We start from the raw sequence: 27,629 nt of genomic DNA on the forward strand, positions 1-27,629 counted from the left end.
TGTATACTGTATAGTCTGGTTACTGTTTGTAAAAAGCTGTCATTCCCTCATTCATTTCAACCTCTTACTTTTCTATTATGCAGTAGGAATAGCATAATGGAACATCTGATCTGCATGTTGCAGTCAGCATACATATCCATTACACTCCAACTGGCAAGCAAAATAGAATCAACTGTATTATTAACAGGTAGTGTATCTATACCTCCCTATTCCTCACTAATAAGTTAAGTTGAATTATGAATAATTGAATTAGTTTGTATACATAATTGTGGCTAGGAAGTGATTTTATTTTGGTTGAAAAACAAAATCCCTGCATTGAGTGACTCCTTATTAGGTTGCTATGAATGTTAAAGCTGGGGCTTTCATTATTAATACATCCCCGTTCTGGTTCCAATAGTGACGAAAAAAAACAACTGGGAACTGATCTCAGAACCTCAGAATGTCACTAAAATATTTGGCCACCATCATAGTATGCATAACATGAAGGAAGATGATGTGCTACTTTGATACTTTGAAAAATAGGTAGTGTTTCTAAGTACTTAAATTAAAATTCTTACTACAAGTCCTTACTGACTTGCCGATCAGGCACTTCCCATTGGAGCAACTCCTTCCGCCATTTTTAGAAGTCAACACAATTCACTTGAACTGTTATTTACAGTGGCCACATAAATCATCAAAGCACTAAATCCCAGCATGCACCGCACAGCCGTAGACAAGTGTATGACGTAGATGCCGAGTTCACTGGTGCAGGGGGATGCTCCTGTCAGAACCCCTGGATCACAGTATCTAGGCGGAGCGAGGCTCAAAGGAGGGGGGGGAGAGGGCGACCGCCTTGCTGATGTAGAAAATTAACTTTAAAAAAGCATTATTTTTCAATCAGTGGAGAAGACTGAAAACATCAGTTATGCCTGTGTAAATGTGCCTGTGTATGCCTGTGTAAAAAGTTGTGTAAATGTTTTTCCAAAAAAGTAAAAAGATGGTAAGGCAGAATGAGACAACCAAGTTGTACACACACACACACACACACACACACACACACACACACACACACAAACACACTTCCCTAAACAACTGCTATCATTACTGTTTTGATTATAATAAACACAGCAAAACATACAAATGGTAGTTGTGTTCAAACTGCAAACAACAGACAACAGTGGTTTGCCAGGGTGAATGAAGAAAGGAGAAACATCTCAGAAGGCCCGTGGTTCAAAAGATACTGCTCAGAATGTTCTTGCTGTGTCCTCCGTCTTTCTTAAATTCACCAGAATGTTCTAGACACTGCCCACAAAACAGCAGCTCACAAGCAGTGAGTCGTGACACTGCTTCAATCATGCTACCGTCATAAAATACTGTATCAAACAATGTGTCCCATGACTCAACTCACTATATGTCAGTGGGACATACACCTGGTGACGACTGCCTTGCTTTCCTTCAGTCTAGCGGATGGGCCGGGGCTCAGGCATGGGTCAGCCCGCATGTCTTTCGCAGTCAGAGACTTCCATGGGAAGCATCAACAGACAAAGGCAGACAGAGAACCAAGGCAGGGCAGGTAGTGGCATGACTGGTGAGGCGGCGAGTGGCTGGGGTTCACTAGGGGCGGGTGTGTCTGGGTGGTGGTAGGGGAGGGAGCCGCCTCAGCTGTGGTAGCTGGACACCGCCGCCTGTTTCTGGGACAGCCGCAGCAGCTCCTCCCTGATGGCCTTGATCAGGGAGGCCGAGGAGTGGGTGGGCGGGCAGGCGTCCAGGGGCTCCGGGGCCGAGGGGTAGCCCAGCCCGGGCGTGTCTTGGTGGGCCGGCGGTGCGGAGGGCTCCCTGATACCGTTCCGGGGCATCTGGGGGAAATACAGTGGGTGTTCAGTAATTGGTCAGGATGGACCAGGAATTTGTAGCTTAATGAAAACACTCAAAACACTCTAAATTAGCTTTCACAATCATCGATAGCGTGGGACAACAGACTTTACATGACTTACCCGCAAAGCGTATTTTTTGGAAGTGTTAAACACAAGATTTTAGTCAAATCTAGACCTAGTCGGCTGGACTCACCACATCCTTGCCATGGCCTGGAGGGGAGTAGTCGTTGTCATGGTAATGGCTCCAGCCGACCACGTCGTTCTGTCCGACCGGTCCCCTGCTGATCCGGCTGGACAGACCCACCTGCGTCAGGTGGTGGAGCTGGGAGCCTTCATAGGAAAGATAGCACACACACATTATTCATAGTCTCTGCACTGCGTCGCGGCCGATGCCAAACTCCCACTTCCATCATCGTAGCAGACAAGGGCGACTTCAATAATTCAACAGGACTTTAGGTCTGACAGCTTTACGGCTCTGGGTTAAGACGGTGGATGGGGCCACTCATCCAAGACACAGCCGTTAACAAACTGCTCCAAACCCCGATCGATGCAGGCTCTCTCTGCCTGTTGATATTGACTTGAGAGGTATGGGTAAAACTAGCTTATGGGTACGGGGAACATTGATTTACAATGAGAACACAAAACAGACTCTTCCTGTGTGTGTGTGTGTGTGTGTGTGTGTGTGTGTGTCTGTGCGTGAGAGGGTTGGGTTACCATACCTGCAGTGCCCCCTACTGGTCGTGGTCTGGCTGACAAGGGCTGCTCCTCAGCGTAGTGGCCCTTGCTAGGGTACAGGCTGTCAGGCTGCAGCGGGGGCCCAGCTCCTGGTGCCTCCCCTGGGGGCAGGAAGCTGGAGCCTAGCCCCTGTCTGGAACACAGAGAGGGATCCGGAGATGTGGTGAGCTGAGCTCAGATTCATATGACAACTGCTAAGACATATGTTACAAATAGACAGCACCTTAACAGAGTCGATTAGGTTAATAAATAAAAGGCCAAATTATATGATGTTTTTAGCTGTTCTGGGGGAGGGGAGAATATATTTCCGGTGCTATATTTTATTTTTTATTAAATACTGACTTTGTATGTTGTTTGTTGTAAATACTGTACGCATTTTTATGATTGTGTGACTCAACTCTAATAAGGACCATTTTCTTAACCACTCACAAAATAAAATGATATCCTATCTTATCTTAAGATCACACTAGGTACATTATGAATGGACCTCCAGACATTTGACTCTAGTATGAATGACCTACTACAGGCATAGACTTATTGGATTGTGGGGCTGGGTGTGAGTGTGTGTGTGTGTGTGTGTGTGTGTGTGTGTGTGTGTGTGTGCAACCAAAGCCAATAGTGTGTGAGATTAAGTAGTTTCCATGCTTGGATCGGATCCATTAGACCGATGAAATAATGATGATTCCCTCTTCAATTATTCAGCACGCTCCATCCCAATGGAGCCATCCCATCGGCGAAAAAAAACCATGTTCACCGGGTTCAGAGGTAGGAATGAGGCCAAACAGGACACAGATCAATGGGAAACCCCTTTTGGTGTCCGTGGTGTAAATGGGTGGCGGCGAATCTAATGGTATCCAGCAGGACTCACCGATGTATGAGGCTCGGGGGCAATCCCAGGTCGTTGTACCTCTGTGAGTGAGGGGGTTGAGCGATGGTGAGGGGCTACGGGGAGAGAGGGCAGACAAACAGAGCCAAGAACAAGTGGTCAAAATCATTACGTTTCCCACGCTGCATAGATTCCCCCCCGTTCCAGTGCACAGTGTACGGTGTACATCTATCACTCACTCACCGCTGTGCCTCCTATTAGACAGAACAAATGTAACCGTTGCAAATAAAACAGACTTTTATGGCAACAAAATATTGATATTTCAAGCTCCCTAAAATAATGTCTCATATTTTAGTCACATTTCTACGTAGTGACATTTGTTGCTGTGCTTTACATTATATTTCACTGTAATCTTAACATGCCATTTCACATGAGTCAAAGTATAATTCATTCATTGCAGTTCAACAGCAGAATAAGCGGTTCTGCGTAGCGCAGTAAAGCTGATCACGCTTACACACGGGGGTGAATAACCCCAGAGCCGGTCATAAGAGGCTGTTGGAGAGAGTCGGCCAGGGATTACAGGCCACGGGGTGGTGGTGGTGGCTGGTGGGGGAGGGACAGCGACAGATGGAAGAACCCTTAACCGATAAGCATAGTGGAAAGGAATAAAGATCTAGCGGATCTACGGGTCGGTCCCGCTGTGGGACGCTGGGCCAGTGAGTAGGAGGGGGATGTACTTGTAAGCCCACGCACACACCCGAAAACCTTGCATTCCTTTGGCTTCCTGCGCAGTGAGACAGGTAGAGGGCGATCCGAGACTGACTGACTGAAGCTTACAAAGATCTCAATCTGCCGAAGGCTCACAGGGCTTACAGAAGGCAGAACCCCCCCCTGCCCCCCCATGTGGTCCATGGAGTACAACCTGTAGGAGAGGGGTGGATTTGACAGTGGGGGAGGGTAAAGCCGGAAGCGTACTTCAAAAGAAATAGATTATATTTCGGCTGGCCGAGAGCGAAGAAGTCCTCTGCAGACAAACATGTCCTCTAAATGTGGTTTGGGTTTGGTCACTAAACACACCATTGGTGACGGGTGAAATCAGGTTTTTCTTTTGAGGTGCAAAAGGTCAAAAAAATAAATTCAGGGAGGTATGCCTTTGTTCCATTTCTACCGCAATCAGGGTCATTTTGTTCCTACGACCTCACTGAACTTCTCCTCTGCGTGAAGCACGCCGACCGCTACAGGGTTCAGGGTAAGCGAGGAGGATCGAACTTCCATCGCTACTCACCCCGGGGAAGGAGCTGAGGGGCAGCGGGCGGGGGGAGCCCCAGGCCCTGGAGCCCGGGGCCGCCGGCGGACTGGAGCCCGGCGGGTGGTGGAGGCCGCTGCCGCCGCCCCCCGGGAGGGTGATGCCCGGCGCGCTGCCCTGCGAGGTGGGCGACACCAGGGCGAAGGCGTCGTCCAGCAGCGAGTGCATCTGCTGCCGCGCCTCCTCGATGGAGGGCTGGGGCGGGGCGTAGGGGGGTGGGGGAGGGGCGTGGCCCAGTGGCGGGGAGGAGGGGCCCAGGAAGACGTCGTCGTTGGGCGAGGGGCTCCGGGTCGGGGAACCCTGGTCGGGGTCAGACTAAGGTGGGGAGGGAGGGGCGGGAGGGAGGGAGGGAGGGGCAGGAGATGAGACGGGGGGAGAAAAAAAGGAGGAGAGTGAGACTTAGAGAAGCATTGAAGGGAAACAAGTCAACATTAAAGTGATGGAAAACAGAAATCCGAAGCTACAGTGTTTCAGGCTTTGGAGGAAGTACAAACTACACAAAACAGTGAGGGGGGCTGGGGTCAAACCCCACATCTACAATCCTGCGCCTTTTCAAGACTGAGTTTATTGGTTGACTTGGATATTCATATAGTTTTTGCCATTTTCCTGACAAGATATTTGGATACCCTCTTTATTTTCAATTTTGAGGTCCTGTTGTCTATTACTTTAAGGGAAATCTCATCTAGTTTGTACCTCTATTGAGAATTAATCTGTCAAATTGCTGGTAGGATTTAAACAATACTGAACTGAATTCAATCGACATCACACATTAACAAAATGTGCTTAGGATGTGTTTGCTAATCTCTCCATTTGACAGAGTTAGACATCTTGCTCAAGGGTGTGTACAGGGGCCAACAGCGTTCAAACCTAGAACCTTTGGGTCCGAGCCTAATGGTTCTGGTCCCCTGCTGGACCATCCTGTCCACCCCCAGCTAGACTGAGGTAAGCTTGAGCCTTCCTCGGGAGGTACCCACCACGAACGCCACGTTGCTGACTCCGGGACCCCTTCTGTAGACGGCGTCGCTGTCGCTGGTGATCAGGTGGTCTCGGTCTGCGTCCGCCAGGCCCGCGCTCAGCTGGTCCTTCCTCCTCTGCCTCGGGGAGCGCCTCCCTCTCCCCCTGGAGAGAGAGAGAGAGACCAAGGCCCAGCGTTGGTGACCTTAAACTTTATGCTGGACACTGGAGCATTCTACAGTACCCCGGTAAACACCCGGTGCTCTGTGTAGTGTGTGTATTTTCTAATACTATTTGACCATTTAGCGGGGGGGGGTCCAACACACTAACACAAACAACACCACTACTCTCAGCCTTTTCTACACTGTCAAAATATGAAATATTTAGATAGTAAGGTATTCATCTGGCTCCATCAAGAATGCCGTTAACATACTGAACAATGTGTTAAAGATATTTGACCCCACTTTCATAACTTCTACAGACTTTCTTGTTTATGTATCATCGTGATCAACATGATGCCTATTTTCCTGCCTGGTCAGAAGCTAGAACTTAGTTAAAGGATAAAGCGGTCCTACTATATCAGAGTTGGGGGGTGGGGGCTGGGGGAGGGGTCCTCACCCTTTCTTGGACTCTGTGAAGAGGGAGGGGATGTGGAGCTCCGGGTCCAGGATCCGGTCTATCTGCTGCCGGGCCTTCTGGTAGATCCGGCCCGGGTCTTTGGTGTCTCCGAAGCCGTTGGACGTGTTCTCCATGGCGGGGAAGTCGTAGTGGCCCTTCCTCTTGGCACGCAGGCGGATCTTGTTGCGGTGGTGTTCGATCTCCGACTTGTGTCTCAGCGCCACCTGCATCTGAAGGAAGGCGGTGGGGCCGTGAGTCCGCGATACGCCATGATATGTGTACACCATTAAAAGGCACGCCCTGTGCCACAGTGTATGTTCATGCATACAAATAACACAAATATTTCTCAACCTTTCCAATTGGATGGCTCCGACGACAAGGAGAACCACTATGCATCATGGGATATAGTGTGGAAATCAGTCTCCATCAGTTGTACACTTATATACACTTATATATTACGCTGCAATATGGGTAGTATGTAGTGCACTGCAAAGGGAACCAGATTTGTACACTCACATTTCGAACACTATAGAATGGTGGCACCCTAATGCCGCTTTTCCACCGCCAGTACCAGCTCGACTCGACTCGACTCGCCACGCCTTTTTTGCGTTTCCATTGGCAAAAAAAGTACCTGGTACCTAGTACCGGGTACTTTTTTTTAGTACTACCTCCGTCGAGGTTCCAAGCGAGAGGAGTAGGTACTTTTGTGTGACGTAAACAGGCTGCTGGTAACTGATTGGCCAGCGGCTGTAAATGGGAATATTCACTCAAGTTAAGTTGTGTCCGGCGTGGTTGGAGTCCACGAACCCGCTCCCGAGGGGGACACTGATCAGCGTTTCGCCGTGTGTGTCGCTCCTTTCCCGGGGCTAGAGTTAGGCTGCGCGTCGTTATGTGTGTCGGGCGTGGTTGTGTGTGTCCGGCGTGGCTGGAGTCCACGGACCGGCTCCGGAGGATCAGCGTTTCGCTGTTTCGTTTCAGTGTCGTTCCTTTCCTAGGGCTTGAGTTTCGCCTCTATCAACGTTACCGTATGACAACAATAGACGCGCAGTCATTGCGCTTTTTATTTTATTTTATTTCCCATCATAACCTTTCCCGGGGATCAGGAAATAGATCAATCAATCTTGATCAGATTCAGATTTCCTGGGAATCGCGTCTCCCGTGATTAAAACCTAATGACGACCCGCCCATGGTGGAGAGGTTCTTTTCTATGACCCGCCCACATTGAAGAGGTACTTTTTTAGATGGAAACGCAACCAAACCGAGTTGAGTCGAGGCGAGTCGAGTCGAGTCGAGTTGGTACTGGCGGTGTAAAACCGGCATAAGTATTGCACTATATAGGGAACAAGTGGACCAATTGGAACTTAGTCAATGTAATCATAGCGGTACTATGGGTGTGTGTGAATGAAGGAGGAAGTGAGGCATAGAAGGGGGCATTTCGTTTTTTTTTTTGGGGGGGGGGGGGGTATTTATCATCAAAAATCTTCCTCTCCTGCTCTTTTCTGCTCCCTCCTTACAACTTTAAAAATACGAACTACATGAATATATAAATATGAATTTTTGGTATTGATTTATTTGGTGTGTCTCTAATGCAGGAAGAGGCCGACCTCTTTGTTCATGTGGGGGTTCACCGGTAGCTTTCCGTTGACGCTGGGCCTGAGCAGCGGGGGGACGGCCATGGGCTGCATGGCGATGAGCTGGATCTTGTTGGGGAGCCTCCTGCTCGCCTCCATGGAGCGGGACATACGGTCCACGTGCTCGAAGATGGACGCCGTGGAGGACGGATGCTCCGAACCACTCATGGGTGGGGGGCCTGTTGGAAGGAGAGAGAGACACACAGAGGGAGAGAGACAGAGAGAGAAAGAGAGAGGAAGAGAGCGAGAGAGAGAAGACAGAGAAAGAGAGAGAGAGAGACAGAGAGAGAAGGACAGAGAGAGAGAGAGGAAGACAGCAAGAGAGAGAGAGAGAGCAGGAGAAATAATAAGCTAAGAAACAGCCCTATATACATGCATACATATGCATATATGCTGGTTTCAAAGTGAGTTCACTTCTCCACCAGGGGGCAGACCCATTGAGACCGCACAGTGTCTGCATGACATCATTCCCTTCACTTGCTTCTTAATACACTACAAGCACATTGTGGGTTAAGCAGCAAATGATGAATACCTTATCTCGGTAACAGGGGAAGGGAAGGGGAACTACTTTTAAACAGTGTGCCCAATTTCAACATCGAAATTGTCTGGCTTTGTTTGCGGGGAGGGTTATTGGATTTCCTCTATGACTGGCAGCTCGGCGGACAGTGATAGATGGTGCGAACGACAGCAGCATCAAGTAGCAGCAGAAAAGCGGAAACAAGACTCAGGCAAGCAGCTGCTAAAGGTCATGACTGTGGTCTAGGGGATGGGGATGGGGGGGATCATTGTGCCAGGAATGACAGAGGAGAAACTCTTACCGATTCTATTTTTGCCTGCAAGAAAAAAAAAAAAAGGAGAAAGAAAGGACACAGGAGTTAAAGTGAAGGGGAAGCAGAATGACAAGCTAAGAGAGAACAAGAGAGGGACATTAAAAGGCCATGTTGTATATTAATCCAAAATGGAGGACTCTGTTCCTGTGGGGATGAAGAAATGAGTACAACGTTGAGCAGAGCGCTACCTCACTGGGTTGTGTGTATAACTGTGAAAACAAAAGGAAACCGATAGAAAAGTGGAAGAGGAATAGGGAGATAGAGCGAGGGGGAGTGAAGGGGAAACAGGGAGAGGGAAAGGGAGAGCGAGACCGCCGGCGGAGAAGGTGGGGGAGGGGGGGGCTATGACTCATCAAAGAGGGTGAAATTCCACTTGTGATCAAAGTGTTGTTGTTTTTCTATCCCACCGATTAGCAGCAGTAGATGCTAATCAAATAATGAAAAAATTACACACTGTATGACAGGATGGGCAGATATCCCAGGGATTCATTGTTGACTCGATACGCCGTGTTAAACGGGAGTGTTTATATAACACTTGTTTCTGTGATGTCTGCACAGTGTATACAGCATGTATGGTGTGGATTTCTTCAGATCAGAGGGATCCTTCGAGTGACTGGGTGGAGGGGGGATGAGAGGAGAGACAGGGGGCAGAAAGCTGCTAGGCTTGTAGCTTCAGACTGTGTCTGGGCCCTGCTTCTGCTTGCTACACCGGGCCTCATGTCACTCCAGGGGCAGATCAGACTCGATCTCCAGGCTGTCAGATGCACTGACAGCCATTGCTCTCTTATGTTCACTACTCCTCGCTTTTATCACCCGACCACCCCCTCTTTCTTGGTCTGCAGACTGCACAGACCCATTCATTTAGTGGCCTTCCACTGCCTCTCGCTACATACTTATTTCTATGTATATAGAGAGAGGGTAAACGGACAAATACAGACAAAGCCGCTTTCTTCATTTCCTTTCCCAAAAGTTGAACTACAATTGACCTCTACTCATATTATTGTCTCTTCTGTCTGCAGGCCATATCCCCACTCTACTCTTCATTCTATTGCACACACACACACACACACACACACGTGCACACACGCAAACACACACACTCACAGGCGCACAAACACACACACACACACACACACACACACACACGCCCCTCCCACACCTCTTCCTATGGCCCCTCTCGTGTCTCGTGCGTTGTGTGCGGGGTGCTGACGACCACCGCAGTTGCCATGGTCACTTTACCGTTTGCAACATTGATGGGTGTTCTGCGCGCCTGCTTGCTGTCGCTGGGCGTGACCTGTCCTCGCCGAGGATCCTCCCCAGAGTCCCTCCCACTGGAGCCGTCGCTCACCACAGAGTCCCCGTCCGACGGCGAGATCCTGCTCACACACACACACACACACACACACACACACACGCACACACACATGAATAATGGAAAACGTGAGAAACTCACAAACACACTTACCGTCAGTGTCATCCATAAAACATCTCTTTTAACACAAGGGTTATCCGCGGAGCTATCAATCTAGGAAATGCCAGTTTAGAAAACGCTATGCTTTCAACTGTGACTCTGGCATTTCCAGTATGCATGAGGCAGGCTTTAAAGGTAAATGTATAAGGTATTCAATTGTGGTTTTTAACAATTTCCATAAAAAAACAAAATGCTTCATACCACATTTTAAGGCGATATATTCATAATATCTCATCACTCTAGTCACATTTACAACATATTAGTTACCAAACAAACCAGACAGTATATAACATGAATGACCGGGAAATGCCCTGCTGCATTAATAATTAATCCCTGGTTCTGTCAGGAGCTTTTGTGTGGCAGACCACTGCTCAGACTACTTATAAAAACACAGTTGGGAGCAGCTCGAAAGCGAAATAATAGCATCAAGAGGCATCTCTGCAACAAGGCGAGGGACAAAGAAAACAAACTGAAATGAATGGTACTTTGAAATAGGTGAATGTACTTGAATGATGAATATAACAAGCGCATAAGCAGGAACAAACCGTCCTTGCACACTAATGCATTGTGTAGACCCTTCGATGGTCTTGAAATGGCATCATTACTCTTCAATGGAGCACATAAAAACAAAAAAACTATTTGTCTGGTTATATTCATCCATTCATTGGTTTAATAACCATTGGTTCATCTAGAAGGACCCTCCTCCCACCCACCTCTCTCGTCGGCGGCCGCTGAGTGACGCCTTGACGGAGGAGACGGACGTTTTGGACGTGGGGACGGGGATCTCCCTGTTTTCGGGCGGGTGGAGGCCCTCTTTGCCGGGCGCAGGGTGGGGCCCCTGGGGTCCAGGCTCCTGGACCACCACAATGTCATCCTTGCCGTGCTGTCCCAGGTGCAGCTTGGCAAAGTCGAAGCCTTTCACCGTGGGGGCCGGCAACTGGTCGCAGACGGGAGGGAGAGTGTTTTCGGTAATGTTATGAGGTAATGTTATGACGCAATGGAAGTGTGAAGGGAGACAGACAGACAGACAGACATATACGCAGACAGATGGGCCGACGGCCAGCCAGACTGAAAGACAAGGGAGCACACCAAGAGAGAGAGTGGAGAGAGGGGGGGGGCGCACGGAACTGCTTTGTGATTTCTGAGTCAGTAGCTGACCATTGTGCGTTTGCAGGAAAGGGACTTACACCAGTGAGGCTATTTGAGTGTGAAGCCATTGTGTCGTTAAAACAGCCTTCATAGTGGTGAAAGGAAAAGTGATATATGTGTGTGTTTTCAGTTAGCATACATTTCATCATACTTTGTTCTCACTACTCAGTGCACAATACTCCAATAAGCATACAATGGGATCACTTTTGGAATAAAAAGAGTAATATCATGCCTGTGTAAGAGATGTGGATGACATAAATGTCATCAAGCACGACTTTTTGTGCGGCACTACACACTCCTTTCCCTCACACAGAATATAAACACGTTGAGCTTTTGCAAGGGGAAAGCAGTCTCAGAAATCAATAGCACAGCTATTTTAAAGCACACCATTCACACAACGAGTGTTCATCTATACAACCACTAGTTATGAATCACCACGCAGCAGAATAGAAAATACCTCCCAGGGGAAGGGGGGAAACTACTGCTTCATTCATTGCATTATCTTGATGCTCTACTCTACAGCCGTTCCGATCACATCTATTACTACGACTGTATCTATTACTGGGGGATGATGGCCTGTTAGAGTGCGCAGTTCATCCAACCCATGTGTATTAAAGCACCATGAGCCGGTATCATGTTGCCAACACGGTGGATTGACTGAGCCCAGTAAGTAGCCATCATCATCTGGGGGAAACGTTGACTATCCTAAATGGGTGTGCTCGCTGAAAAGGAGCTCTGGTCGCTCTGACGACAGAGTGTACCTCCTCCTTGGCCTTTCGCCCCGCGGGACTGGCTTTGTACGAGTCCTCATCCCTCCTGGTCTTTTGACGGGTTCTGGCAGTGGGTGTGCGATCTGGCGTTGGCCTTTGCACCCCAACTGTATTTTTCTTTGTTTCCTCTTTTCTGCTGTAATCATCCTCTTCCTCCTCTTCTCCCTCCTCATCTTCCTCTTCCTCCTCTTCTTCTTCTTCCTCCTCTTCCTCTTCTTCCTCCTCTTCTTCCTCTGTGCTGATCTTATGTACGGTACATTGTGGTAGTGGTGGTTGCGGTTTGATCCTTTTGGTTAAAAGCTCATAGCCCTGGGCGGAGGCAGTGATTGTGGGGAAAAAAAGCATGGTGAACTGCACTGCCTAAACAAAGGTCAATTGCTGACTATACCTTTGTGTATATCTAAATGAAGAAAACAAAGGGACTAGGGGTATCTAGGCTACACTAGGCTTTGTTTTGAACGTTGTACTACATTTAACATGATAGCATCTGATACTCCCCTGTATCAGTATTTGCATGTCATTAATAAAGCATTAGGCATCACGTATCCACTATGAGCTACAGCAGTGGGCTACAGGGACATCTACAACCAAGTGGATAGTATTTGTTTTTGTGGTTGGAGTCTTGGAAAAAGTGGGCTTTAGTCGTTTGTTAAGCTCACTTAAAGGTACATGGTGTAGTATTTAGAGGCATCTACCAGTGAGGCTACACTGGCCTGCCCTGGCCTGTAAGGTGCCAGTAGGTATTCCAAAATGAATGATGGTGACAGCATCAAGCAACCAAGTCTCCAGTGATGTTTTTTTTTGATAGATTGATCAATTGTATAAAGTGATTTAGTCTGTACGACTTTTGGTCATAGCTTACACGTAAAATAGCATTTAGCCATTTATCCCTATGTAACCATAAAGGGCTTCTTCTCAGGTAACAAAAACACAAAGATTCTTATCTTCATGGGATCATACACAAATTAAACATAGCAATGAATATGGTCAAGTCTGTTCCGCTAGATGCCACTAAATTCTACACACTGCACCTTTAACTATTACTTGAACTTTTTAACAGTATTAATTACTTACACTAATAATTAATGGCATAAATATATATATATAAATATATACATTCTATATAGAGCCAGAATGTAATATCAGTGTGGCAGTAAACGTAACACATGTCTTCTACTACGTCTACATGCTACCAGATGCTACGATGTACCTTCCCCCGTTCAGCCTCCTCCTCCTCCTCTTCTTCTTCCTCTTCTTCCTCATATTCCTCCTCCTCCTCCTCACTATACCCTATGCCTGTCTGTGGAAGTGGGGTCCTGGGCTCCCCGAAGGAGCTGCTAGACTGTGTGTGGATGGAGACAGCACCGGTGTGTTAGGGAGAGAAAGGCTGTAAATGGGTTGAGGACTAAAGTCTGCTTACACTGCAGTGGAGATGCAGAGGTCTCTCTCTCTCTGCAGCCTCCTTTAGATTCTACTCTCTCTCACAGATTTCTCATCTCTCCCCTATAGTCGCCCTCATGGTCGTATTCTCCTCTCTCTCTCTCTCTCTCTTTCACTCTTTCCAGATGACCATTATAACTTCAGCATGAGGGAAGCTGCATTATTTGTTCAAATATGATTGATGTGAACTACCCTGCGTGAGCTGCATTGAGGTAAACAGAGAGTGACTGACTTCATCGTTTTACGACATGTCTTTCGTGACTTGCTAAATCCTCTCCATGGGGGCCCATGGAGGCCAGTGGAAGGGGAGGGACTGTTTTGATTGATTTGAGTCATCAATCGTGGCCCATCAGGTCGCAGTACCAACCAGGTGCAAGTGACTGGTGATTAGTTTGTGTTGCAAAGCAGCATCACCTCAACTTCTTTTGGGCTTATTAGAAAGAGTAGGTGCAATGACCGGTCAGAGATGGCACTGTCCCAGAGGAGTGGTCTGACTGTTTGGGGAGTTGTTAACGCCATAGGAGTTACCAGTGTTTTTCCTTCTGTGATCAAGAGTTGCATTGAGGGCGGCTGAGGACAAACAGCCCAGACAGGAGATGGATTAAACACTGTATCTGAGCAGAGTGTTGGGCTGCTTGATATTGGATTGGAGTAGCACACTCCACTGATCTCATCCCAATCCCAATACATTTCACTTTGTAAGGCGGACGCTAGATCAACTTGAAATCTAGTCCCGAGTCCCGAATCGAATGCATGGATTCTGACTTGTGGTATTTTTATAAATATAAATATTGCATAATATTGACATAGGCATAATATAATTTGAATAAAATGCATAAAATATGATCTAATCTCTAGGTGCTTTTATATATTTCATCCAGAGGGAAGGGAAAGGTCTTCTCTCAACGTGTAACAGTATTACAAGTGAGTAGAACCCTATACCATACATAAGTCATACATGTTTCAACAGTCAGGACCCATGGGGGGAAGTGGGGCCATGGGTCAAGATGTGAGAGATAAATCCCTGGTATGGGAGCAGACTCACAGGAGCCAGGGCTCTTGATAACAACTATCTCTCTGTTCTAAATAAAGTGGGAGAATGGACTGAAATGGCTGTCAAAACCACTTAAGATAACGTCTAGAAAAAAGATAACAGAGAGCGAGTGACAGCTAGTCTATGTTGTTATTGGTACAGACATGTAACTGAATTGAAAAAACACAAAATGTATATGAAGCCTTACATGTCATGAAATATATACTGGACTAAAGAAAGTGACAGTAGAGAAGCCCGTACACATCCCACTTTTAAAGTAGGGTTGTTCCATTAATGAAAATCCCCTCACACAAAACACCTTCCTCACTTCAAAACAAACCCAAAGAGAGAAAGGGCAACCAGCCGTCCTATTGAGAACAGAAAAAAAGAGCATGAAAGAGCAGAAATTTCTCTCCCTTGTTGTGGTCAGACACACATAACGAGAGCGCATGCGAACACATCCCCTAGGTGGATCCAATGCGTTCCCCAGGCCTCTCCCCTGGGGTGGGGGTCGGGCTGGGACACTACCTTCTGTCTCTGCTGGATGGAGGTCATGGCGTCGGGCTGGAACTCCAGCTTGTCGGTGCGACACAGCTTCCAGTAGAGGATGGAGACAATGACGATCACCACCAGCAGGGGGATGACCACCCCGATGACGATCCACAGCACCGTGTTCTCCGCGTCCGGGGGCTGGGACGCCACCTTCTCTACGGCTGGGGGAGGGAGAGGGAGGGAGCGGTGGAGGGAGAGAGGGGTTGGGAGAGAGGGAGGGAGGGAGAAAGTGTATGTTGACGGCAGTGAAACACAGAGAGTAACACGCTCTTCTTTTCTTTTCATTAGAGTTTTTTTTCGTTTGAATGACCTTAAAGGTCACCCTCTTGTTTGTCTTGGCATGGTAAATCCTTAATCAAAGCCTTGATGGAAAACAACGTTGCACATTCGTTCTGTCTTGCTACGTAGGTCGCCTGTATTTCTGTTTTCTAATCGTAATCCTTAATCCAGGTTAATTGAAAGAAATAAGGCTGTGTGGTAACGGCATGGGTGATGTCTCTAAGCCCATGCTGCCGTGATCCTGAATTAGTATCTTCTTCTTCTTCCTCTGGGGTCCATCCTGAGGAGACTCCTGGCTACAGCTGTGAAAGTGGATGTCATTACTCTTCCACCCTGTTGTTTATATATTTAATGGGTAGACATTCAGCTAGAATGCTAAGCCATCAATTCTTTGGCCATCATACATTATATCAACATTTAAGTGGACCTTAAGGTGACCTGAGGGGTCTAATTAGTAAATAGATACATGGGCTGCATTTTGTTGCCACAACTACAGCCTGACAAGTGCTTTAAATTCTGAACCTCACTTTCCTTATAGGAATCAATAGGTTTGTTGTCGGGAGAAGTAAGGGTTTAGCTAGTCTCACAAATCAAGTGTTTATATTAACAATCTAAAATCGGATTAGATTTAGATGAACCATCTGAAATCTGGTAGCAGACCAGCTCAAATGGGTTTTGAAAAATCTAGTTGCTTGGAGACAGGGTAATGAGAGTGTAATTGGCTAACTGTGAACCCAAACTTGGACAGTACAAGTAAACTTTTGGTTTACACGTTCTTAGAAAACGTGACTGTAAAAGTTTAAAAGCAACACTCTAGACCGACCACTGTAGAAGTATATGTAGTAAAATCCACTTCTGAAATCTTCATCCTCTTGTGCAAATGCATTTCTCTTAATAAAACAGGAATTAAAGCATAACAGTTGTTGGTTTATGGCCTCTGTGACATCTCCCCCAGAAGTCCTACTATAACATAGTAGGACTGCTTTATCCCAGATTAGGGTTTAGATGCCCTCTTCAGTGAAAACGTGATACTTAGCAGGAGGTTACAAAGGATTGAACAAGCATGCCAATGTCTCTGATGACCTACTCTAACCCCAACTGAATAATTAAACAATTATATCTATTTATTTGGTAGCTCTTGAAAAGGACATTTTCCACAGGCAATCACAAAAGCTGGCTTGAACGTCTGACTTATATCAACTGAGCTGTAGTGTGACTATGTGCTTTTGTTTTCTTGGCCAAACCAATTAACCTTGTGGAGCCAGCCTAAATCTTGCTAGCTGACCTCTGGTTTTGCATTGAGAAACTCGTCTTCAACCAGCCCGACATGGGCACTTTGGCTCCTCACAAAATTGGCTGATCAGCAAACCAAAGTGAAGGGTGTTGATGATGATGACGCTCGGAAGCCCTGGAGATTTTTTAATTAATCAAACATTTAGGCTGCTTAGGAATTTAAACGCAAGCTTCAAAGTTTTGACTTAAAAATGGTAGTGGTAACATTCACTAAAGGTGTTTACGTTGGAAATAAAGGCTCTGACTGGCTGAAGCTTATCCAAACGCCAGCAATGTTAGTTTGAGTGACGACACACCTAACAAACACCAACGACTGCTGACTCTTCTGACTTAATGAGCAGAGTCTGGTCTGGCTGTGTGAGGCTACAAACCAATCATCAATCAGAAGACCACAGGTCCAATGTCTCACCTTCTCATTGCTTACTACTCATGCTCTTTTTCTGAAGTCTTCACCAGCCTTCAGGGAACATGTAATCAGTCCATCCATACAGGGTCAACAGCACACTTTTGGACCAAATTAAAGCATCCTGCCGCCCCAAATGTCAGCCATTGGTCACATCAGGACTTTTGGCATTCCCATGTGTCTTTTTTAACCATCTGGATTTGCTAATTAGCACGTTTACCGAGAGGTACTCGCTCATGCGTTGGGGAGACATGTGTGAACTTGGGTCCGGCTCGCTGTGTGTCGCGGTGGGACTCACGCTGTGCCAGGATGCCCTGCACTCGGTGTCCCAGGACGATGGCAGCCCTCTGCACATCCAGGCTGTTCAGCAGCTCGGCCGACTGGACGGCGGGCATCCTCTGTCCGCTGGGACCCTCCACGAAGTACACTATCTCCAGGGGGTGGTCCGCTCCCGGCAGCTCACTGAGGCTCACCACCTGGGGGTCCGGAGGGAGACGGGGGGGGGGGGGATGGAGGACGAGTTAAAAGTGCTGATCTGTCAGATCATGATTATGACGAGTTATGATGGGAGGACCGCGCACAAGGGTATATTCATATCGTCATGATGACCTTCTTCCGGGAGCATGGCTACAATACACATCTTTGTGCAAGCCCTTCAGTAGTGGAGTAGCTACTGACTCAGAAATAACAAAGAAGTTTTGTGGCCTCTGTGTCTCTTTTTCTACCCCTCTCTCTCCCTCTCTCTCCCTCCCTCGCTCTCTCTGCTCCCTTGTCTTTCAGTCTGGCTGGCAGTTGTATTAGCTGTGCTTCACAGAGACTCTAGTTTAGATCTGGTTCATTATTTCGATTTCAATTACTTTATTAAATATAGTACTATCTACTTTATTATACACTATATAAGCATAATTCACCGTATTTATTGAGCAGTAGGGCTTATACATCATGACGTCACATCACATTGATCACCTCCATTTCAGAAGTATAGGAGCATAAGAATGTTCATAGTACTGATGGTGTCTTGGGCCTTGTTTAGTTTAACAGTGACATTTTTGTCATTATGGGGTGAAGTTGTTATGTTTGAAACTGTCCCAGTGTTTTTCTATGCAAGACGGATAGCGTACATTTACGTTTATTTAGGATTTAATATTACTACAACTCTCTTGAGTACTCTCAAAATGGCTAATAACGCCAACAAAAGCTCCCATGATGCATTCTGATGCGCAATACCTGAACAAAAGAGGTAGGGTGCTCACTTCCTGGTCCCCCTGCGTTTAATGAATGGAGCTTGGCTTCCTGTCTAAGATCTTAGAATCACACAAAGCCCAAAGGGAAGACAGCACAATGGGCATTACTCAAATCCATTAGCTGTGTATGAATGATCTTTTATGTTGTTTAATCTGTGTTTATATGATGTGCTCCGGGTAGCCTGGGGCACAGGACCTTACTGGAGTGACTAAGAAGCAGGTCATGCCTGGATTGCCTGGATTGAAAAAAGGGCTGAGTGGGCGTTTTTTCATCCAAGGTTTAATTTGGTCATTGCAGGGTAAGCGACGCAGAAAGATCATGGGAGTGAGCGGTGGCTATGCTACAGGCTTCCAGCTCAGAGGCTCAACCTCCTATCTGTCTGGGGCCATACAGGGACCAGTCACAAGACAACATTGTTTCTGTCACAACAGACAAAATACGTTTGAGGTGGCTCCCTACAGGAGCACAATGTGTGAGAGAGAGAGAAAGAGAGAGAGAGACCAAGAGATAGAGAGAGAGAGAGAGCCAGATAGAGGGAGACAGAGACAGAGAGACAGAGACAGAGAGACAGAGACACAGAGAGAGCCAGATAGAGGGAGACAGAGACAGAGAGACAGAGACACAGAGAGAGCCAGATAGAGGGAGCGAGAGAGAGAGAGAGAGAGACAGAGAGACAGAGACAGAGAGAGAGCCAGATAGAGGGAGAGAGACAGAGAGAGAAGGAGCGAGGAAGAGAGAGAGAAAAATAAAAAGAAAGATGGCATAGGAATAATTCAGTAGACCGCAAAACCCCTTGAGTGGTGCCACAGTATCAGACAGAGAGGTGAGTGCCTTTGAAATGCAAGCATGAAAAAAAACTAATCTTGAACAAAGCAACGTCTTCAGTGACAGGGTTCCCTGACGACACAGGGAAAAAACACGGGCGCATGATTAGTATTGCATTAGAAAACAAACGTTAATATTCATGAATTTCCAAGAAATAGAGGTTTCAAGTGCCCAGCGTTGCTAGACATACTGCCCTACTGGGTAACAGGCCCTCCATTACTCCAATCACATGCCTGCTGCCTGTATGACATCTATACATAGATAGAATCTGCTATACGTAAGCTATATGAACTTGATGCAAAAGGGGTCTAGTGTATTAAAATGTAGTATTAAAGTATTAAAATGAGTTATCGAATAAAGAACTGCTCTTAGCGCAGCGATACAAAAGGTTCACTTTTTGCGCTATCCTTCAGTTATGTTTATTTTTTATACCCATTTCTCCTTGGGTTAGTTGTTCATGACAGCGTCTTATGCTTGGGTTGCTTACAGACCAGCATTCAGACATTCATCAATCTTACAGGCAGCTGACCCTGTGGGAGGAGAAACACACACCCTCTGCCAGCCTGGGAGCAGATACAATGTCCAACCCTCTGTTTTCACACTACCTTTTTCCCCTGCACTGCACTGCACTGCACTGGACTCGAAACCCTCTCTCCCTCCCTGCTTTGTTCACAATGACCGCCACAGCAGAGTGCAGACAGAAATGATAATGATAACGTATGCTGTCTCAGCATCTCTGTGGCCCAGCACAGCCCTCGGGGGAAACAGGATGTGAGCACGAAAGAAGGAAAAGGGAGCAGACGACGGAGAAGAAAGGGCAGAATGGGATGTTGTGCGATGGGATGAATGGGATGTTGTCGCTGTGACTATCACGTCGCCTTTAAAGCCCAACGGAGCAGGTGCAGAGGAGACCCACAAAAGGCAGATGCTGATTAGTAAAGCAGGGAGCCTTTCGGTGGCTCTGAACACTGCTGCGAAACTGCGACATAATGAGCCCTAAGTACTCACGCTAGCTTTTTAACAGAGAACTCAATCCAGGGATTAATGATATAAATGGTGCAAACAAAAAAGAGAGGCTTTAACCCGGTTTAGTAAATAATCCCGAAACAGACCGTTCACGCTTTCTTCGGTTCAAGTGTTGCACAACGCCGGGAAATTGTGCAATCGTCAAACAAGCAGCTTAGGTTCATCGCCCCAAGAACCTGACATCTTCCGGACAAAAAAAATCCCCGGGTGGGGATATTCAGTGAAGGCTATCCTGCACGGCTTTGATCAGTGAGGTGAAGGGGAGAGAGGGAGAACGAGGCAGCACCTGAACACTGCTGTTGCCCACAGTGGTGGCTCTCTTCACCCGCCGGACCGTCCCCATGGCCTCGCCCAGCAGCTGGGCCAGCTGGCGCTCCATCTTCGCCTGGAAGCTCGGGTCACCCACCCTGGGGTCCAGCACACCGAGGAGCACTACGCACAGACACACGCACACACACACACACACACACACACACACACACAAGAAGCTTTTATCTATATCAGCTTACAGTGACTTCAGATACAATTTGTTGAGAAGCCGATAGGGGTTATAGCCGTTGTGGTCATGGAAGCCGGACGTATGGGCTGTGCACATTGGGGATCAAACCCAGTAGCTCGATGTGAAACCACCATCTGCCTCCCATTCAGTAGGTGAGGGGGGAGGGGGGGGGGGGGGGGGGATTGGAGAGCGTTAATTACCTGTTCTCAACCAAGAGGAGCGAAGAAGCTGTGTGGTGTTGAGCTCTGCATAGTTGAACGCTGTAGGGATACAGAAAGAGAGAAAGGTTGGTGCATTGCAAATGAACAGAATATGACAAAAACCATTGTGACCATAAGCATGAATGGTTACGCATATTAGCACTCCACAGACTAACAATCCTAGTGGATGAATTACTTTATTGATGTCTTTGTTCGCAAAGACCATGAATTAATTATATATATTTTTTAGATATAACCATATTGTCTTGTTGGCAGGGCACAAGATAGGGTTGCAGACTAGCAGACTAGCAGCTGAGAACAAATTCAAATACTTATATATTGCAATAAAAAGTACCATAGGGTTAGATAAATAAATATGCCCTGAGGCTGTTTGTGTATTACCTCCAAAGGGTACGTTTAAGGCAAATATGAAAATGACGTTGAAGATGGATTGTTGAATGAGTGAATGAATAGCTGCCACAGTAAGACTCACGCTCGGCTATCTCCAACACTGGGAAGCCCATGTAGTAGCTGAACTCCACCATGGTAAGCCTCAGCAGCAGGTTGGTGACCTCAGACCCAAGCAGGAAGCCCCTGGAGCCACGCACGGCAAAGAAGATGTTCACCGGCTGCTGTTGGCGTCCGGGGCCAGCCATGGTAATGTTCGCAATCTGAAACACGGTTGAAATGACACGATTTAGCAAGGGACCAAATAAAACTGGGCCATTTCACATCTGCTTTTGTTGGGTCCCATGACGCATTTGTAGTTACAGAGGACGGTAAAAACCCAAATCCAGAAGGTTGCTTAGATGGTAGCCACTAAAACCAACGCCGTCAGACCAATACTACATTTACTTGGATCAAACCACTAAGACGTGACCTAGACGTTACATGTGTGTCGTAAATATATGGCCTGTTATGCCCTTTAATACCTGTGATTAAGGGCTATGCAAACTGAATTAATTGAATTGAATTGATAAGAATAAATGGCCGCTATTCTGTGACTGAATCAAGTAAGTACGATGGTTTCCTCAGACACTAGGGCATGGCTGGGTTCTCTGTACTGCAGCCTAGCCTGCAGTGGTTTCCTCACTGTTTCCAGCCTCTCGTCTCGTGATGAAATCCAAATGCATCAACAGTTGTAATCAAATAGAGCAGCTGCTGTTTGATGCGCTTCCCCCCCAGCCCAATCAAAGCTTCCCTCCACCGCTGCAGAATCACCTCCCTCTGCTGGTGCACTGGAGGCCGTCTGAGCTTATTTCATTCAACAACAAAACAGCCAGCAGGGCTTCGGCATGGCGCTATCTGGACTTTCTCTAAAAGAGAATGCACTGATAAAACACTGTCGTTCTTTTTGCGCCAGTGGAGCTTACTTAGACTTCTATTAATGGTACAGGCCTCGCTTAAAGGCTAACCCACCACTGATTTGCAGCAATGACGAACGATGGTGTGGGTGGCTCGCTGATAAAACAAGCCACATTTTTAAGTACACTCGCGTAAGTATAGAACGCACTCGTGCAACGTCCTCAGACTGTGGGTTCAAACGTTTAAATAGAGACACGCAGAATAGCTGAGTAAGTGCTTGTTTGGTGGAGCCATCTGCTTGAGGTCGGGGAGAGAAGTGGCCACCGTCTCCTCTCCGGTCCCCTCCGCCGGCTCCTCCACTGACTTACGTGCACCGTGAAGTAGGTGGACTCCTGCGCGCGCCGGCGCACCTCGGCGAACGCCATGGTCAGGCCCTTCTCTATCCGCTCGCTGAAGTTGCAGGCCCGTACGTCTACGTTGCTCGGCACGAACTGCAGCACTGCACAGAGTATCGAGGATGGGGGAGAGTCAGATACGCTGCTGCTAACGATACGGCGTACGGCATACGCCCAAACATTGCAGCCGTCGCTGCATTAGAATCAGAAGTAGTGTAGTGAGCATTCATTTCTTTATCTCCATTATGATGTTTATCTGGGACCGAAACCAACACAATATCAATTTACAATGTTTGTTATGATAGACTCTGGCCTTATCTTAACAGCACTAGCTGGTCTTAGACAAGCCAACAGTGTCAGTGGTTTCGACACGCAGATTGCAAGAGGGATTTGTAGGCCGGACGTGTACCTGAATGGGCCAGGTACTTATTGTCAGGCAGGGTCCAACCTAGAGCCACAGACAGAAAGCGGTGGCCAGACCTTCGCAGGGCGTTGGTGACAGCTATGGCCGTGTACACCACCGGGCCCGATACCACGCGGAAAACAAACTTGGGAGGAGGCACCAAAACCTAGCAGAAAAACACACGCAAAATTAACCAAGAAACTCACTGTCACACTGTCGAATTATGTCTTGCTTCTTGCTTATATAAGCAGTGTTTTACTTTGGGTATGATTGCAGGCCACGGTTTCCTTTCGTGAGACTAGCTGGAACTACTGTTTGTTCATCACAGACGAAACAGAGATAGACACTTTTGTCGTCAGGATGAATATGATCACAATCCCATGCTCTTGTACACGCATATTGAGACACAAACACACTTGCACAAAAACAACAGAGAACAGAGACAGGACTGCTACAGCACAGTGGGCCCAACAGGGAAGACGCTTATGTAACTTCACATCTAACATCTGTTTAGCTCTAAGGTTTCACTGTGAAAAACAAACATCTGAGCTACCCAGCAACCCAGCAACCCAGCGCCGTGTCTTTGATTTGTTTTTACAAAAAGAAATTGTGTTAATATGTATTGTTTTTATTATTATTTTAGCAAAAATATTTTTTCCTGTGACACATGAAGATGCTGTAGAGTTACAGAACATTACCTGCAGTTCAACTGGTTTGTTGAATTCACTCTTCAGGATATCTCTGATCTGGGTTTTGGCATATCCGACGGTGGCCCCGGAGGGAAAACCTTTTGGGGGGGGGGGGAAATAAATTCATTTTCCCTTGCTAAGTCTTTTACGATGAAATATTCATGAAATATAATAAAAACACAAGTGAATAAATAAATACATTGATAAATCCAAAACAAACGTACCGACTCTGACTGTATACGCAGGATTGTTGATGTTGCAGAGATACTGCCTCGTCACCGGTGTCGTTGCTGGGCTCTTGCCCGTGGTGACCGTGGTGGTTCTGAGACTGGTGATGGCTTCAGATTGACCGGTAGAAGGGACAGATGTTGTAATGTGAGAAGTGGTGGCAGTAACCGGGAGTATGAGAGAGGTTGTGTTGGCCTCAGCTGAAGCTGTCGGTGCCACAGAATGGCCTTCGGTCGGTTCTCCGCTCACACCCTCGTCGCCGATCATGATTGGAGGAGGAAGCGACGTGTCGTTGGGTGAGGGTTCCATTGAAGACGATCGGACGGTTGCGTCGGGGGTGGCACTGATGGTAGTGCTGGGAGTGGCGTCGCCGGGGGCAGGCGTGTCATCGGGGGCCGGTGTGGCAGAGGCGACGGGTGTGGGGGCCGCGCTGGCGCTCAGGACGGGTGTGACGGAGCTAGCGCCGAGGGGGACCAACTCCGTGGTGAACCAGTAAACGTCCGTCGGCAAAGAAGAGAGGAGGACGTCGTCGGGAAGCACAGCTGTGGCGTCGGCCAGAGTGGACCCGGACTCGGTGAAGTAAGAGCTGTCAGACCCCGCGTCTGGTGTGGGGGGCAACCGTGTTGTGGAGACCTCTGCCTCCCAGATCGAAGAAGCTTCATCAAAGGATGGAGAGGTCGCGATGGAGGTGCGCTCTGACACGCTGACTGGCTGGAGACTGAGCGCTGTGTCGTTCACCGGGCTGGTGTCATTGAGTGGCTCGTAGCCCGCATAAGGGCCCGAGGACTCCTCGGCCCACGCGCCATCATCCGTTGGCCCATCGTCTCCAAACAAAGCTGTGAGCATGTGGCTCGGGTCTACTGTGAAAGTCCTGGTGGCCGCCAAGTGTGTGGTGCTGATGGACATCTTGGAAACGAGGCCGGAGATGGTGACGTTCCCTCTGAGCTCGGAGCCGGCGTTCAGGCTGGTGTTCTCCTTGGTCAACTGGGTGGTGTAGTATTCTATGCTGTTCATGTCGGGCAAGAGGAGGTCCGTGGCTTCGATGGTGAAGGCCTCGGACCAATCCACGTCCGAGGCTCCGTCGCCCTGAACCGGGGGAGTGGGCTCAAAGGCTGGATGGATGGAGGAGGAGGACAGGGGCGGTGGATAAATGGACGTGGGAGTACCGGCAGAGTTTAAGGCCGGGGTGAGACTCAGAGACGGCGACACGAGATGCGGGAGGAAAGAGGACATGGACACTCCGACCCTGGTGGGGAAGGATGTGTCATAGCTCTCTGAGTCCGACTCCTCCAGGTCGTACATGTCCGAGGGCAGGTTGGAGACCAGGGCGTAGTCGTCTCCCTCCGCTCCCAGGAAGGACATGGTCTCCATGTATTCCCCCGAGCCCCAGTCCATATCCATGGTGCTGGTAGGGAAGATGTCTACGGGTAGGGCCTCTGTGGGTTCGGATAGAGCGGCTGTGGGGTGGGGGCTGAAGAAAGGCAGGTAGCTGGGGGCCAGTATCTCAGGCGGTGGGTTCAGGATGATGTTTGCGTCGCGGGCCGGCTCATCCAGCTGCGTGTGAGATGCGCTATTTGAAGGGCGGGTGTTAAGAGAGGGTTTGTTGGAACTATAAGATAAGTCGAGAGGAAATCCTGGCATGGCCATTGGTAGAAATGGAGGCTGGAGCTCGCTAGAATTAAGTGACGCTATGGTTTGGGTGTGAGTCAGTATAGATTCATCTACGTTCTTCTGGTCGGAGATAAGGTGAACAAGCTGTGGCCCTACAGAAGCTGAGAGCGTGGAATCGTTGCGGGTATTTGATAGGGGTGGTTGTTTTGATATCGTCACAATGGAAGTTTTCTTCAACAGTGATAGATCCCTTGCTCGTCTTGACGAAAGGCCCTCGAAATCTTGAGCCGATCCGGGCTTCAACGATCTCAGAGCAGGTGTTGTGCGTGGTACTGCCTGCTCAGCAAGTAGGTCACTTGAGGTAAAGGCTTTGGGGTTTTGAGAAGGTGAAAGGCCCCAGTGGAAAAGTGCCTTGTCAGCAGCATCAGAACGAGAGTTTAGTGTCGGCTCCAGTGGCAGGCCATCGGAGGATTGTGTCAATGCAGTAGATTCAGGGTCTAGCGATGCTGCAGTGAATGAGACTGGTCGGTTTTGTGGGAAGAATCGCACATTTGGGCCGTCTGGAGGGGAACTGTCTGCTGTGAGGGAGTCCAACCAGTGTTTGTCTGGAAGGAAAAAGCAAAGCATTCATTTGTAACAGAAAAGTTGCAAAAAACAGATCAATACGATGTTAGAATGAGAGGGGTGAAACTAGAATATTCTGTTGTTGTAGAATATTACTCCATCTTTAATCAATAATAAACAAATATATAAGCAGACCCGACCACAAAGACAATAAACTGTATTTATGTAAGGTGAAATTATTTGTTCCCGTTTAGTATTCATCTCAAGAGCAAAAGGTAACAAGAGTGATTGATAGACTGCGCAGCACGTCCTGCAGAAAGAGGTTTGGGAAGATTAATTTTTCACATTATTCCCTTGCCTAAAATATGGATTGAAACTTTTGTCAGACCAGTTACTTTCACAGCTGCACAATTTAATTAATTTTATAGACGCAATGTGATGCAAAAGGGTAAATAAATAAAACAGCAACTTTGAGAGGAGCATAGCCATATTTTATTCATTTAATAACCCATTCTATGTTATTAAATAACGAAAACAGGTGATCTGCTGGGGTAAATATGTTTTGCGAGATGTAGGGCTACACCTTTAAGAAATGCAGCGTACTGTCTTGATTTTACTGACCTTCTTAACTTGAACTTCAGCTAAGGGTGGGGCAATTATCTACTTCAGGAAACTAGACTCAAAAGCCTTCAATGCACTTGGAAATCCAAAAGGGTAACATTTAGCAGGGGACAATCAGTAAAGCCTTACTTGTGAGGTTATGCAGTACTGCCAAATGTGGTCCTGTTGATGAGGTATAGTTGATAACCCAATTTGTCACAAGCATGACGGCCAATGGGTTTTCCTCCATGTTACTTGACATCATGGATGATCTAATCTGGATGCTGCCATGATAACTAATGGCAGTCCCAACCAACCCTAGGACACAGGGATTTGGCCAGGACTATAAGGAAGTGCCAAGTACAGCTGTCAGTGATGCAATGCAACTCTTGAATAATTTGCAGTAGTATTACTTTCAATTGTTCCAGAAAGCTATATTAACTTCAGTATTCCCAAGCTTTCGTGGCTCTCGTGGCTTTGAGCACGTTGAATCCAGTGCCATCGAGTATGAGCTGACGTTTTATAAACCAGAAAAAGAAAAGAGATTTTATTGAATCTTATGTCACACAGATATAAGACCAAAAACTCACTCACTTTTCAACCTAACTGAAAGCATAAGCTGGTCAGCCTTATAAAAAACTTCCACACTGATTCCATGGCTCCCGTTTAACCAAAAATGATAGTTTCAGAACAATACATACAATTAAATACTATATAACAGAAGTAACCTATAATCTATAACAGAATAGTATGTTTAAGGAGCCAGACTCTCAGCCATCTCCTTAAGTGTGTCAATGTGATTCAATGGGAACACCTTCCCATTCAGCAACAAAACAACTCGTCAACAGACCTCAGACGAGTCAAACACACTTCAAAACAACCACCGCATCAGCGTA

The 27,629-nt window shown here is 47.4% G+C and overlaps 1 protein-coding gene across 1 annotated transcript in view; it reads right to left on the reverse strand.

Moving 5' to 3' along the window:
- Window positions 1–1,464: 1,464 nt before the first annotated feature.
- The window catches only part of LOC311357851 (UPF0606 protein KIAA1549), a gene marked incomplete at its 5' end in the record, with an annotated part of 34,416 nt that continues 8,251 nt past the window's right edge, over window positions 1,465–27,629 (reverse strand). Inside the window, 19 exons of the mRNA XM_084477874.1 lie at window positions 1,465–1,835; window positions 2,047–2,183; window positions 2,573–2,721; window positions 3,457–3,530; window positions 4,700–5,035; window positions 5,695–5,839; window positions 6,293–6,522; window positions 7,897–8,102; window positions 9,993–10,129; window positions 10,938–11,161; window positions 15,145–15,329; window positions 17,442–17,619; window positions 20,526–20,671; window positions 20,939–20,998; window positions 21,432–21,609; window positions 22,612–22,742; window positions 23,048–23,207; window positions 23,740–23,828; window positions 23,955–26,174. Coding sequence (XP_084334000.1) covers window positions 1,638–1,835; window positions 2,047–2,183; window positions 2,573–2,721; window positions 3,457–3,530; window positions 4,700–5,035; window positions 5,695–5,839; window positions 6,293–6,522; window positions 7,897–8,102; window positions 9,993–10,129; window positions 10,938–11,161; window positions 15,145–15,329; window positions 17,442–17,619; window positions 20,526–20,671; window positions 20,939–20,998; window positions 21,432–21,609; window positions 22,612–22,742; window positions 23,048–23,207; window positions 23,740–23,828; window positions 23,955–26,174 — 5,183 coding nt within the window. The 3' untranslated portion in view covers window positions 1,465–1,637. The remainder of the gene's footprint in view (window positions 1,836–2,046; window positions 2,184–2,572; window positions 2,722–3,456; window positions 3,531–4,699; window positions 5,036–5,694; window positions 5,840–6,292; window positions 6,523–7,896; window positions 8,103–9,992; window positions 10,130–10,937; window positions 11,162–15,144; window positions 15,330–17,441; window positions 17,620–20,525; window positions 20,672–20,938; window positions 20,999–21,431; window positions 21,610–22,611; window positions 22,743–23,047; window positions 23,208–23,739; window positions 23,829–23,954; window positions 26,175–27,629) is intronic.

Source organism: Micromesistius poutassou (assembly GCF_964030765.1).
Source record: "Micromesistius poutassou genome assembly, chromosome: 13".
NCBI lineage: Eukaryota > Metazoa > Chordata > Actinopteri > Gadiformes > Gadidae > Micromesistius > Micromesistius poutassou.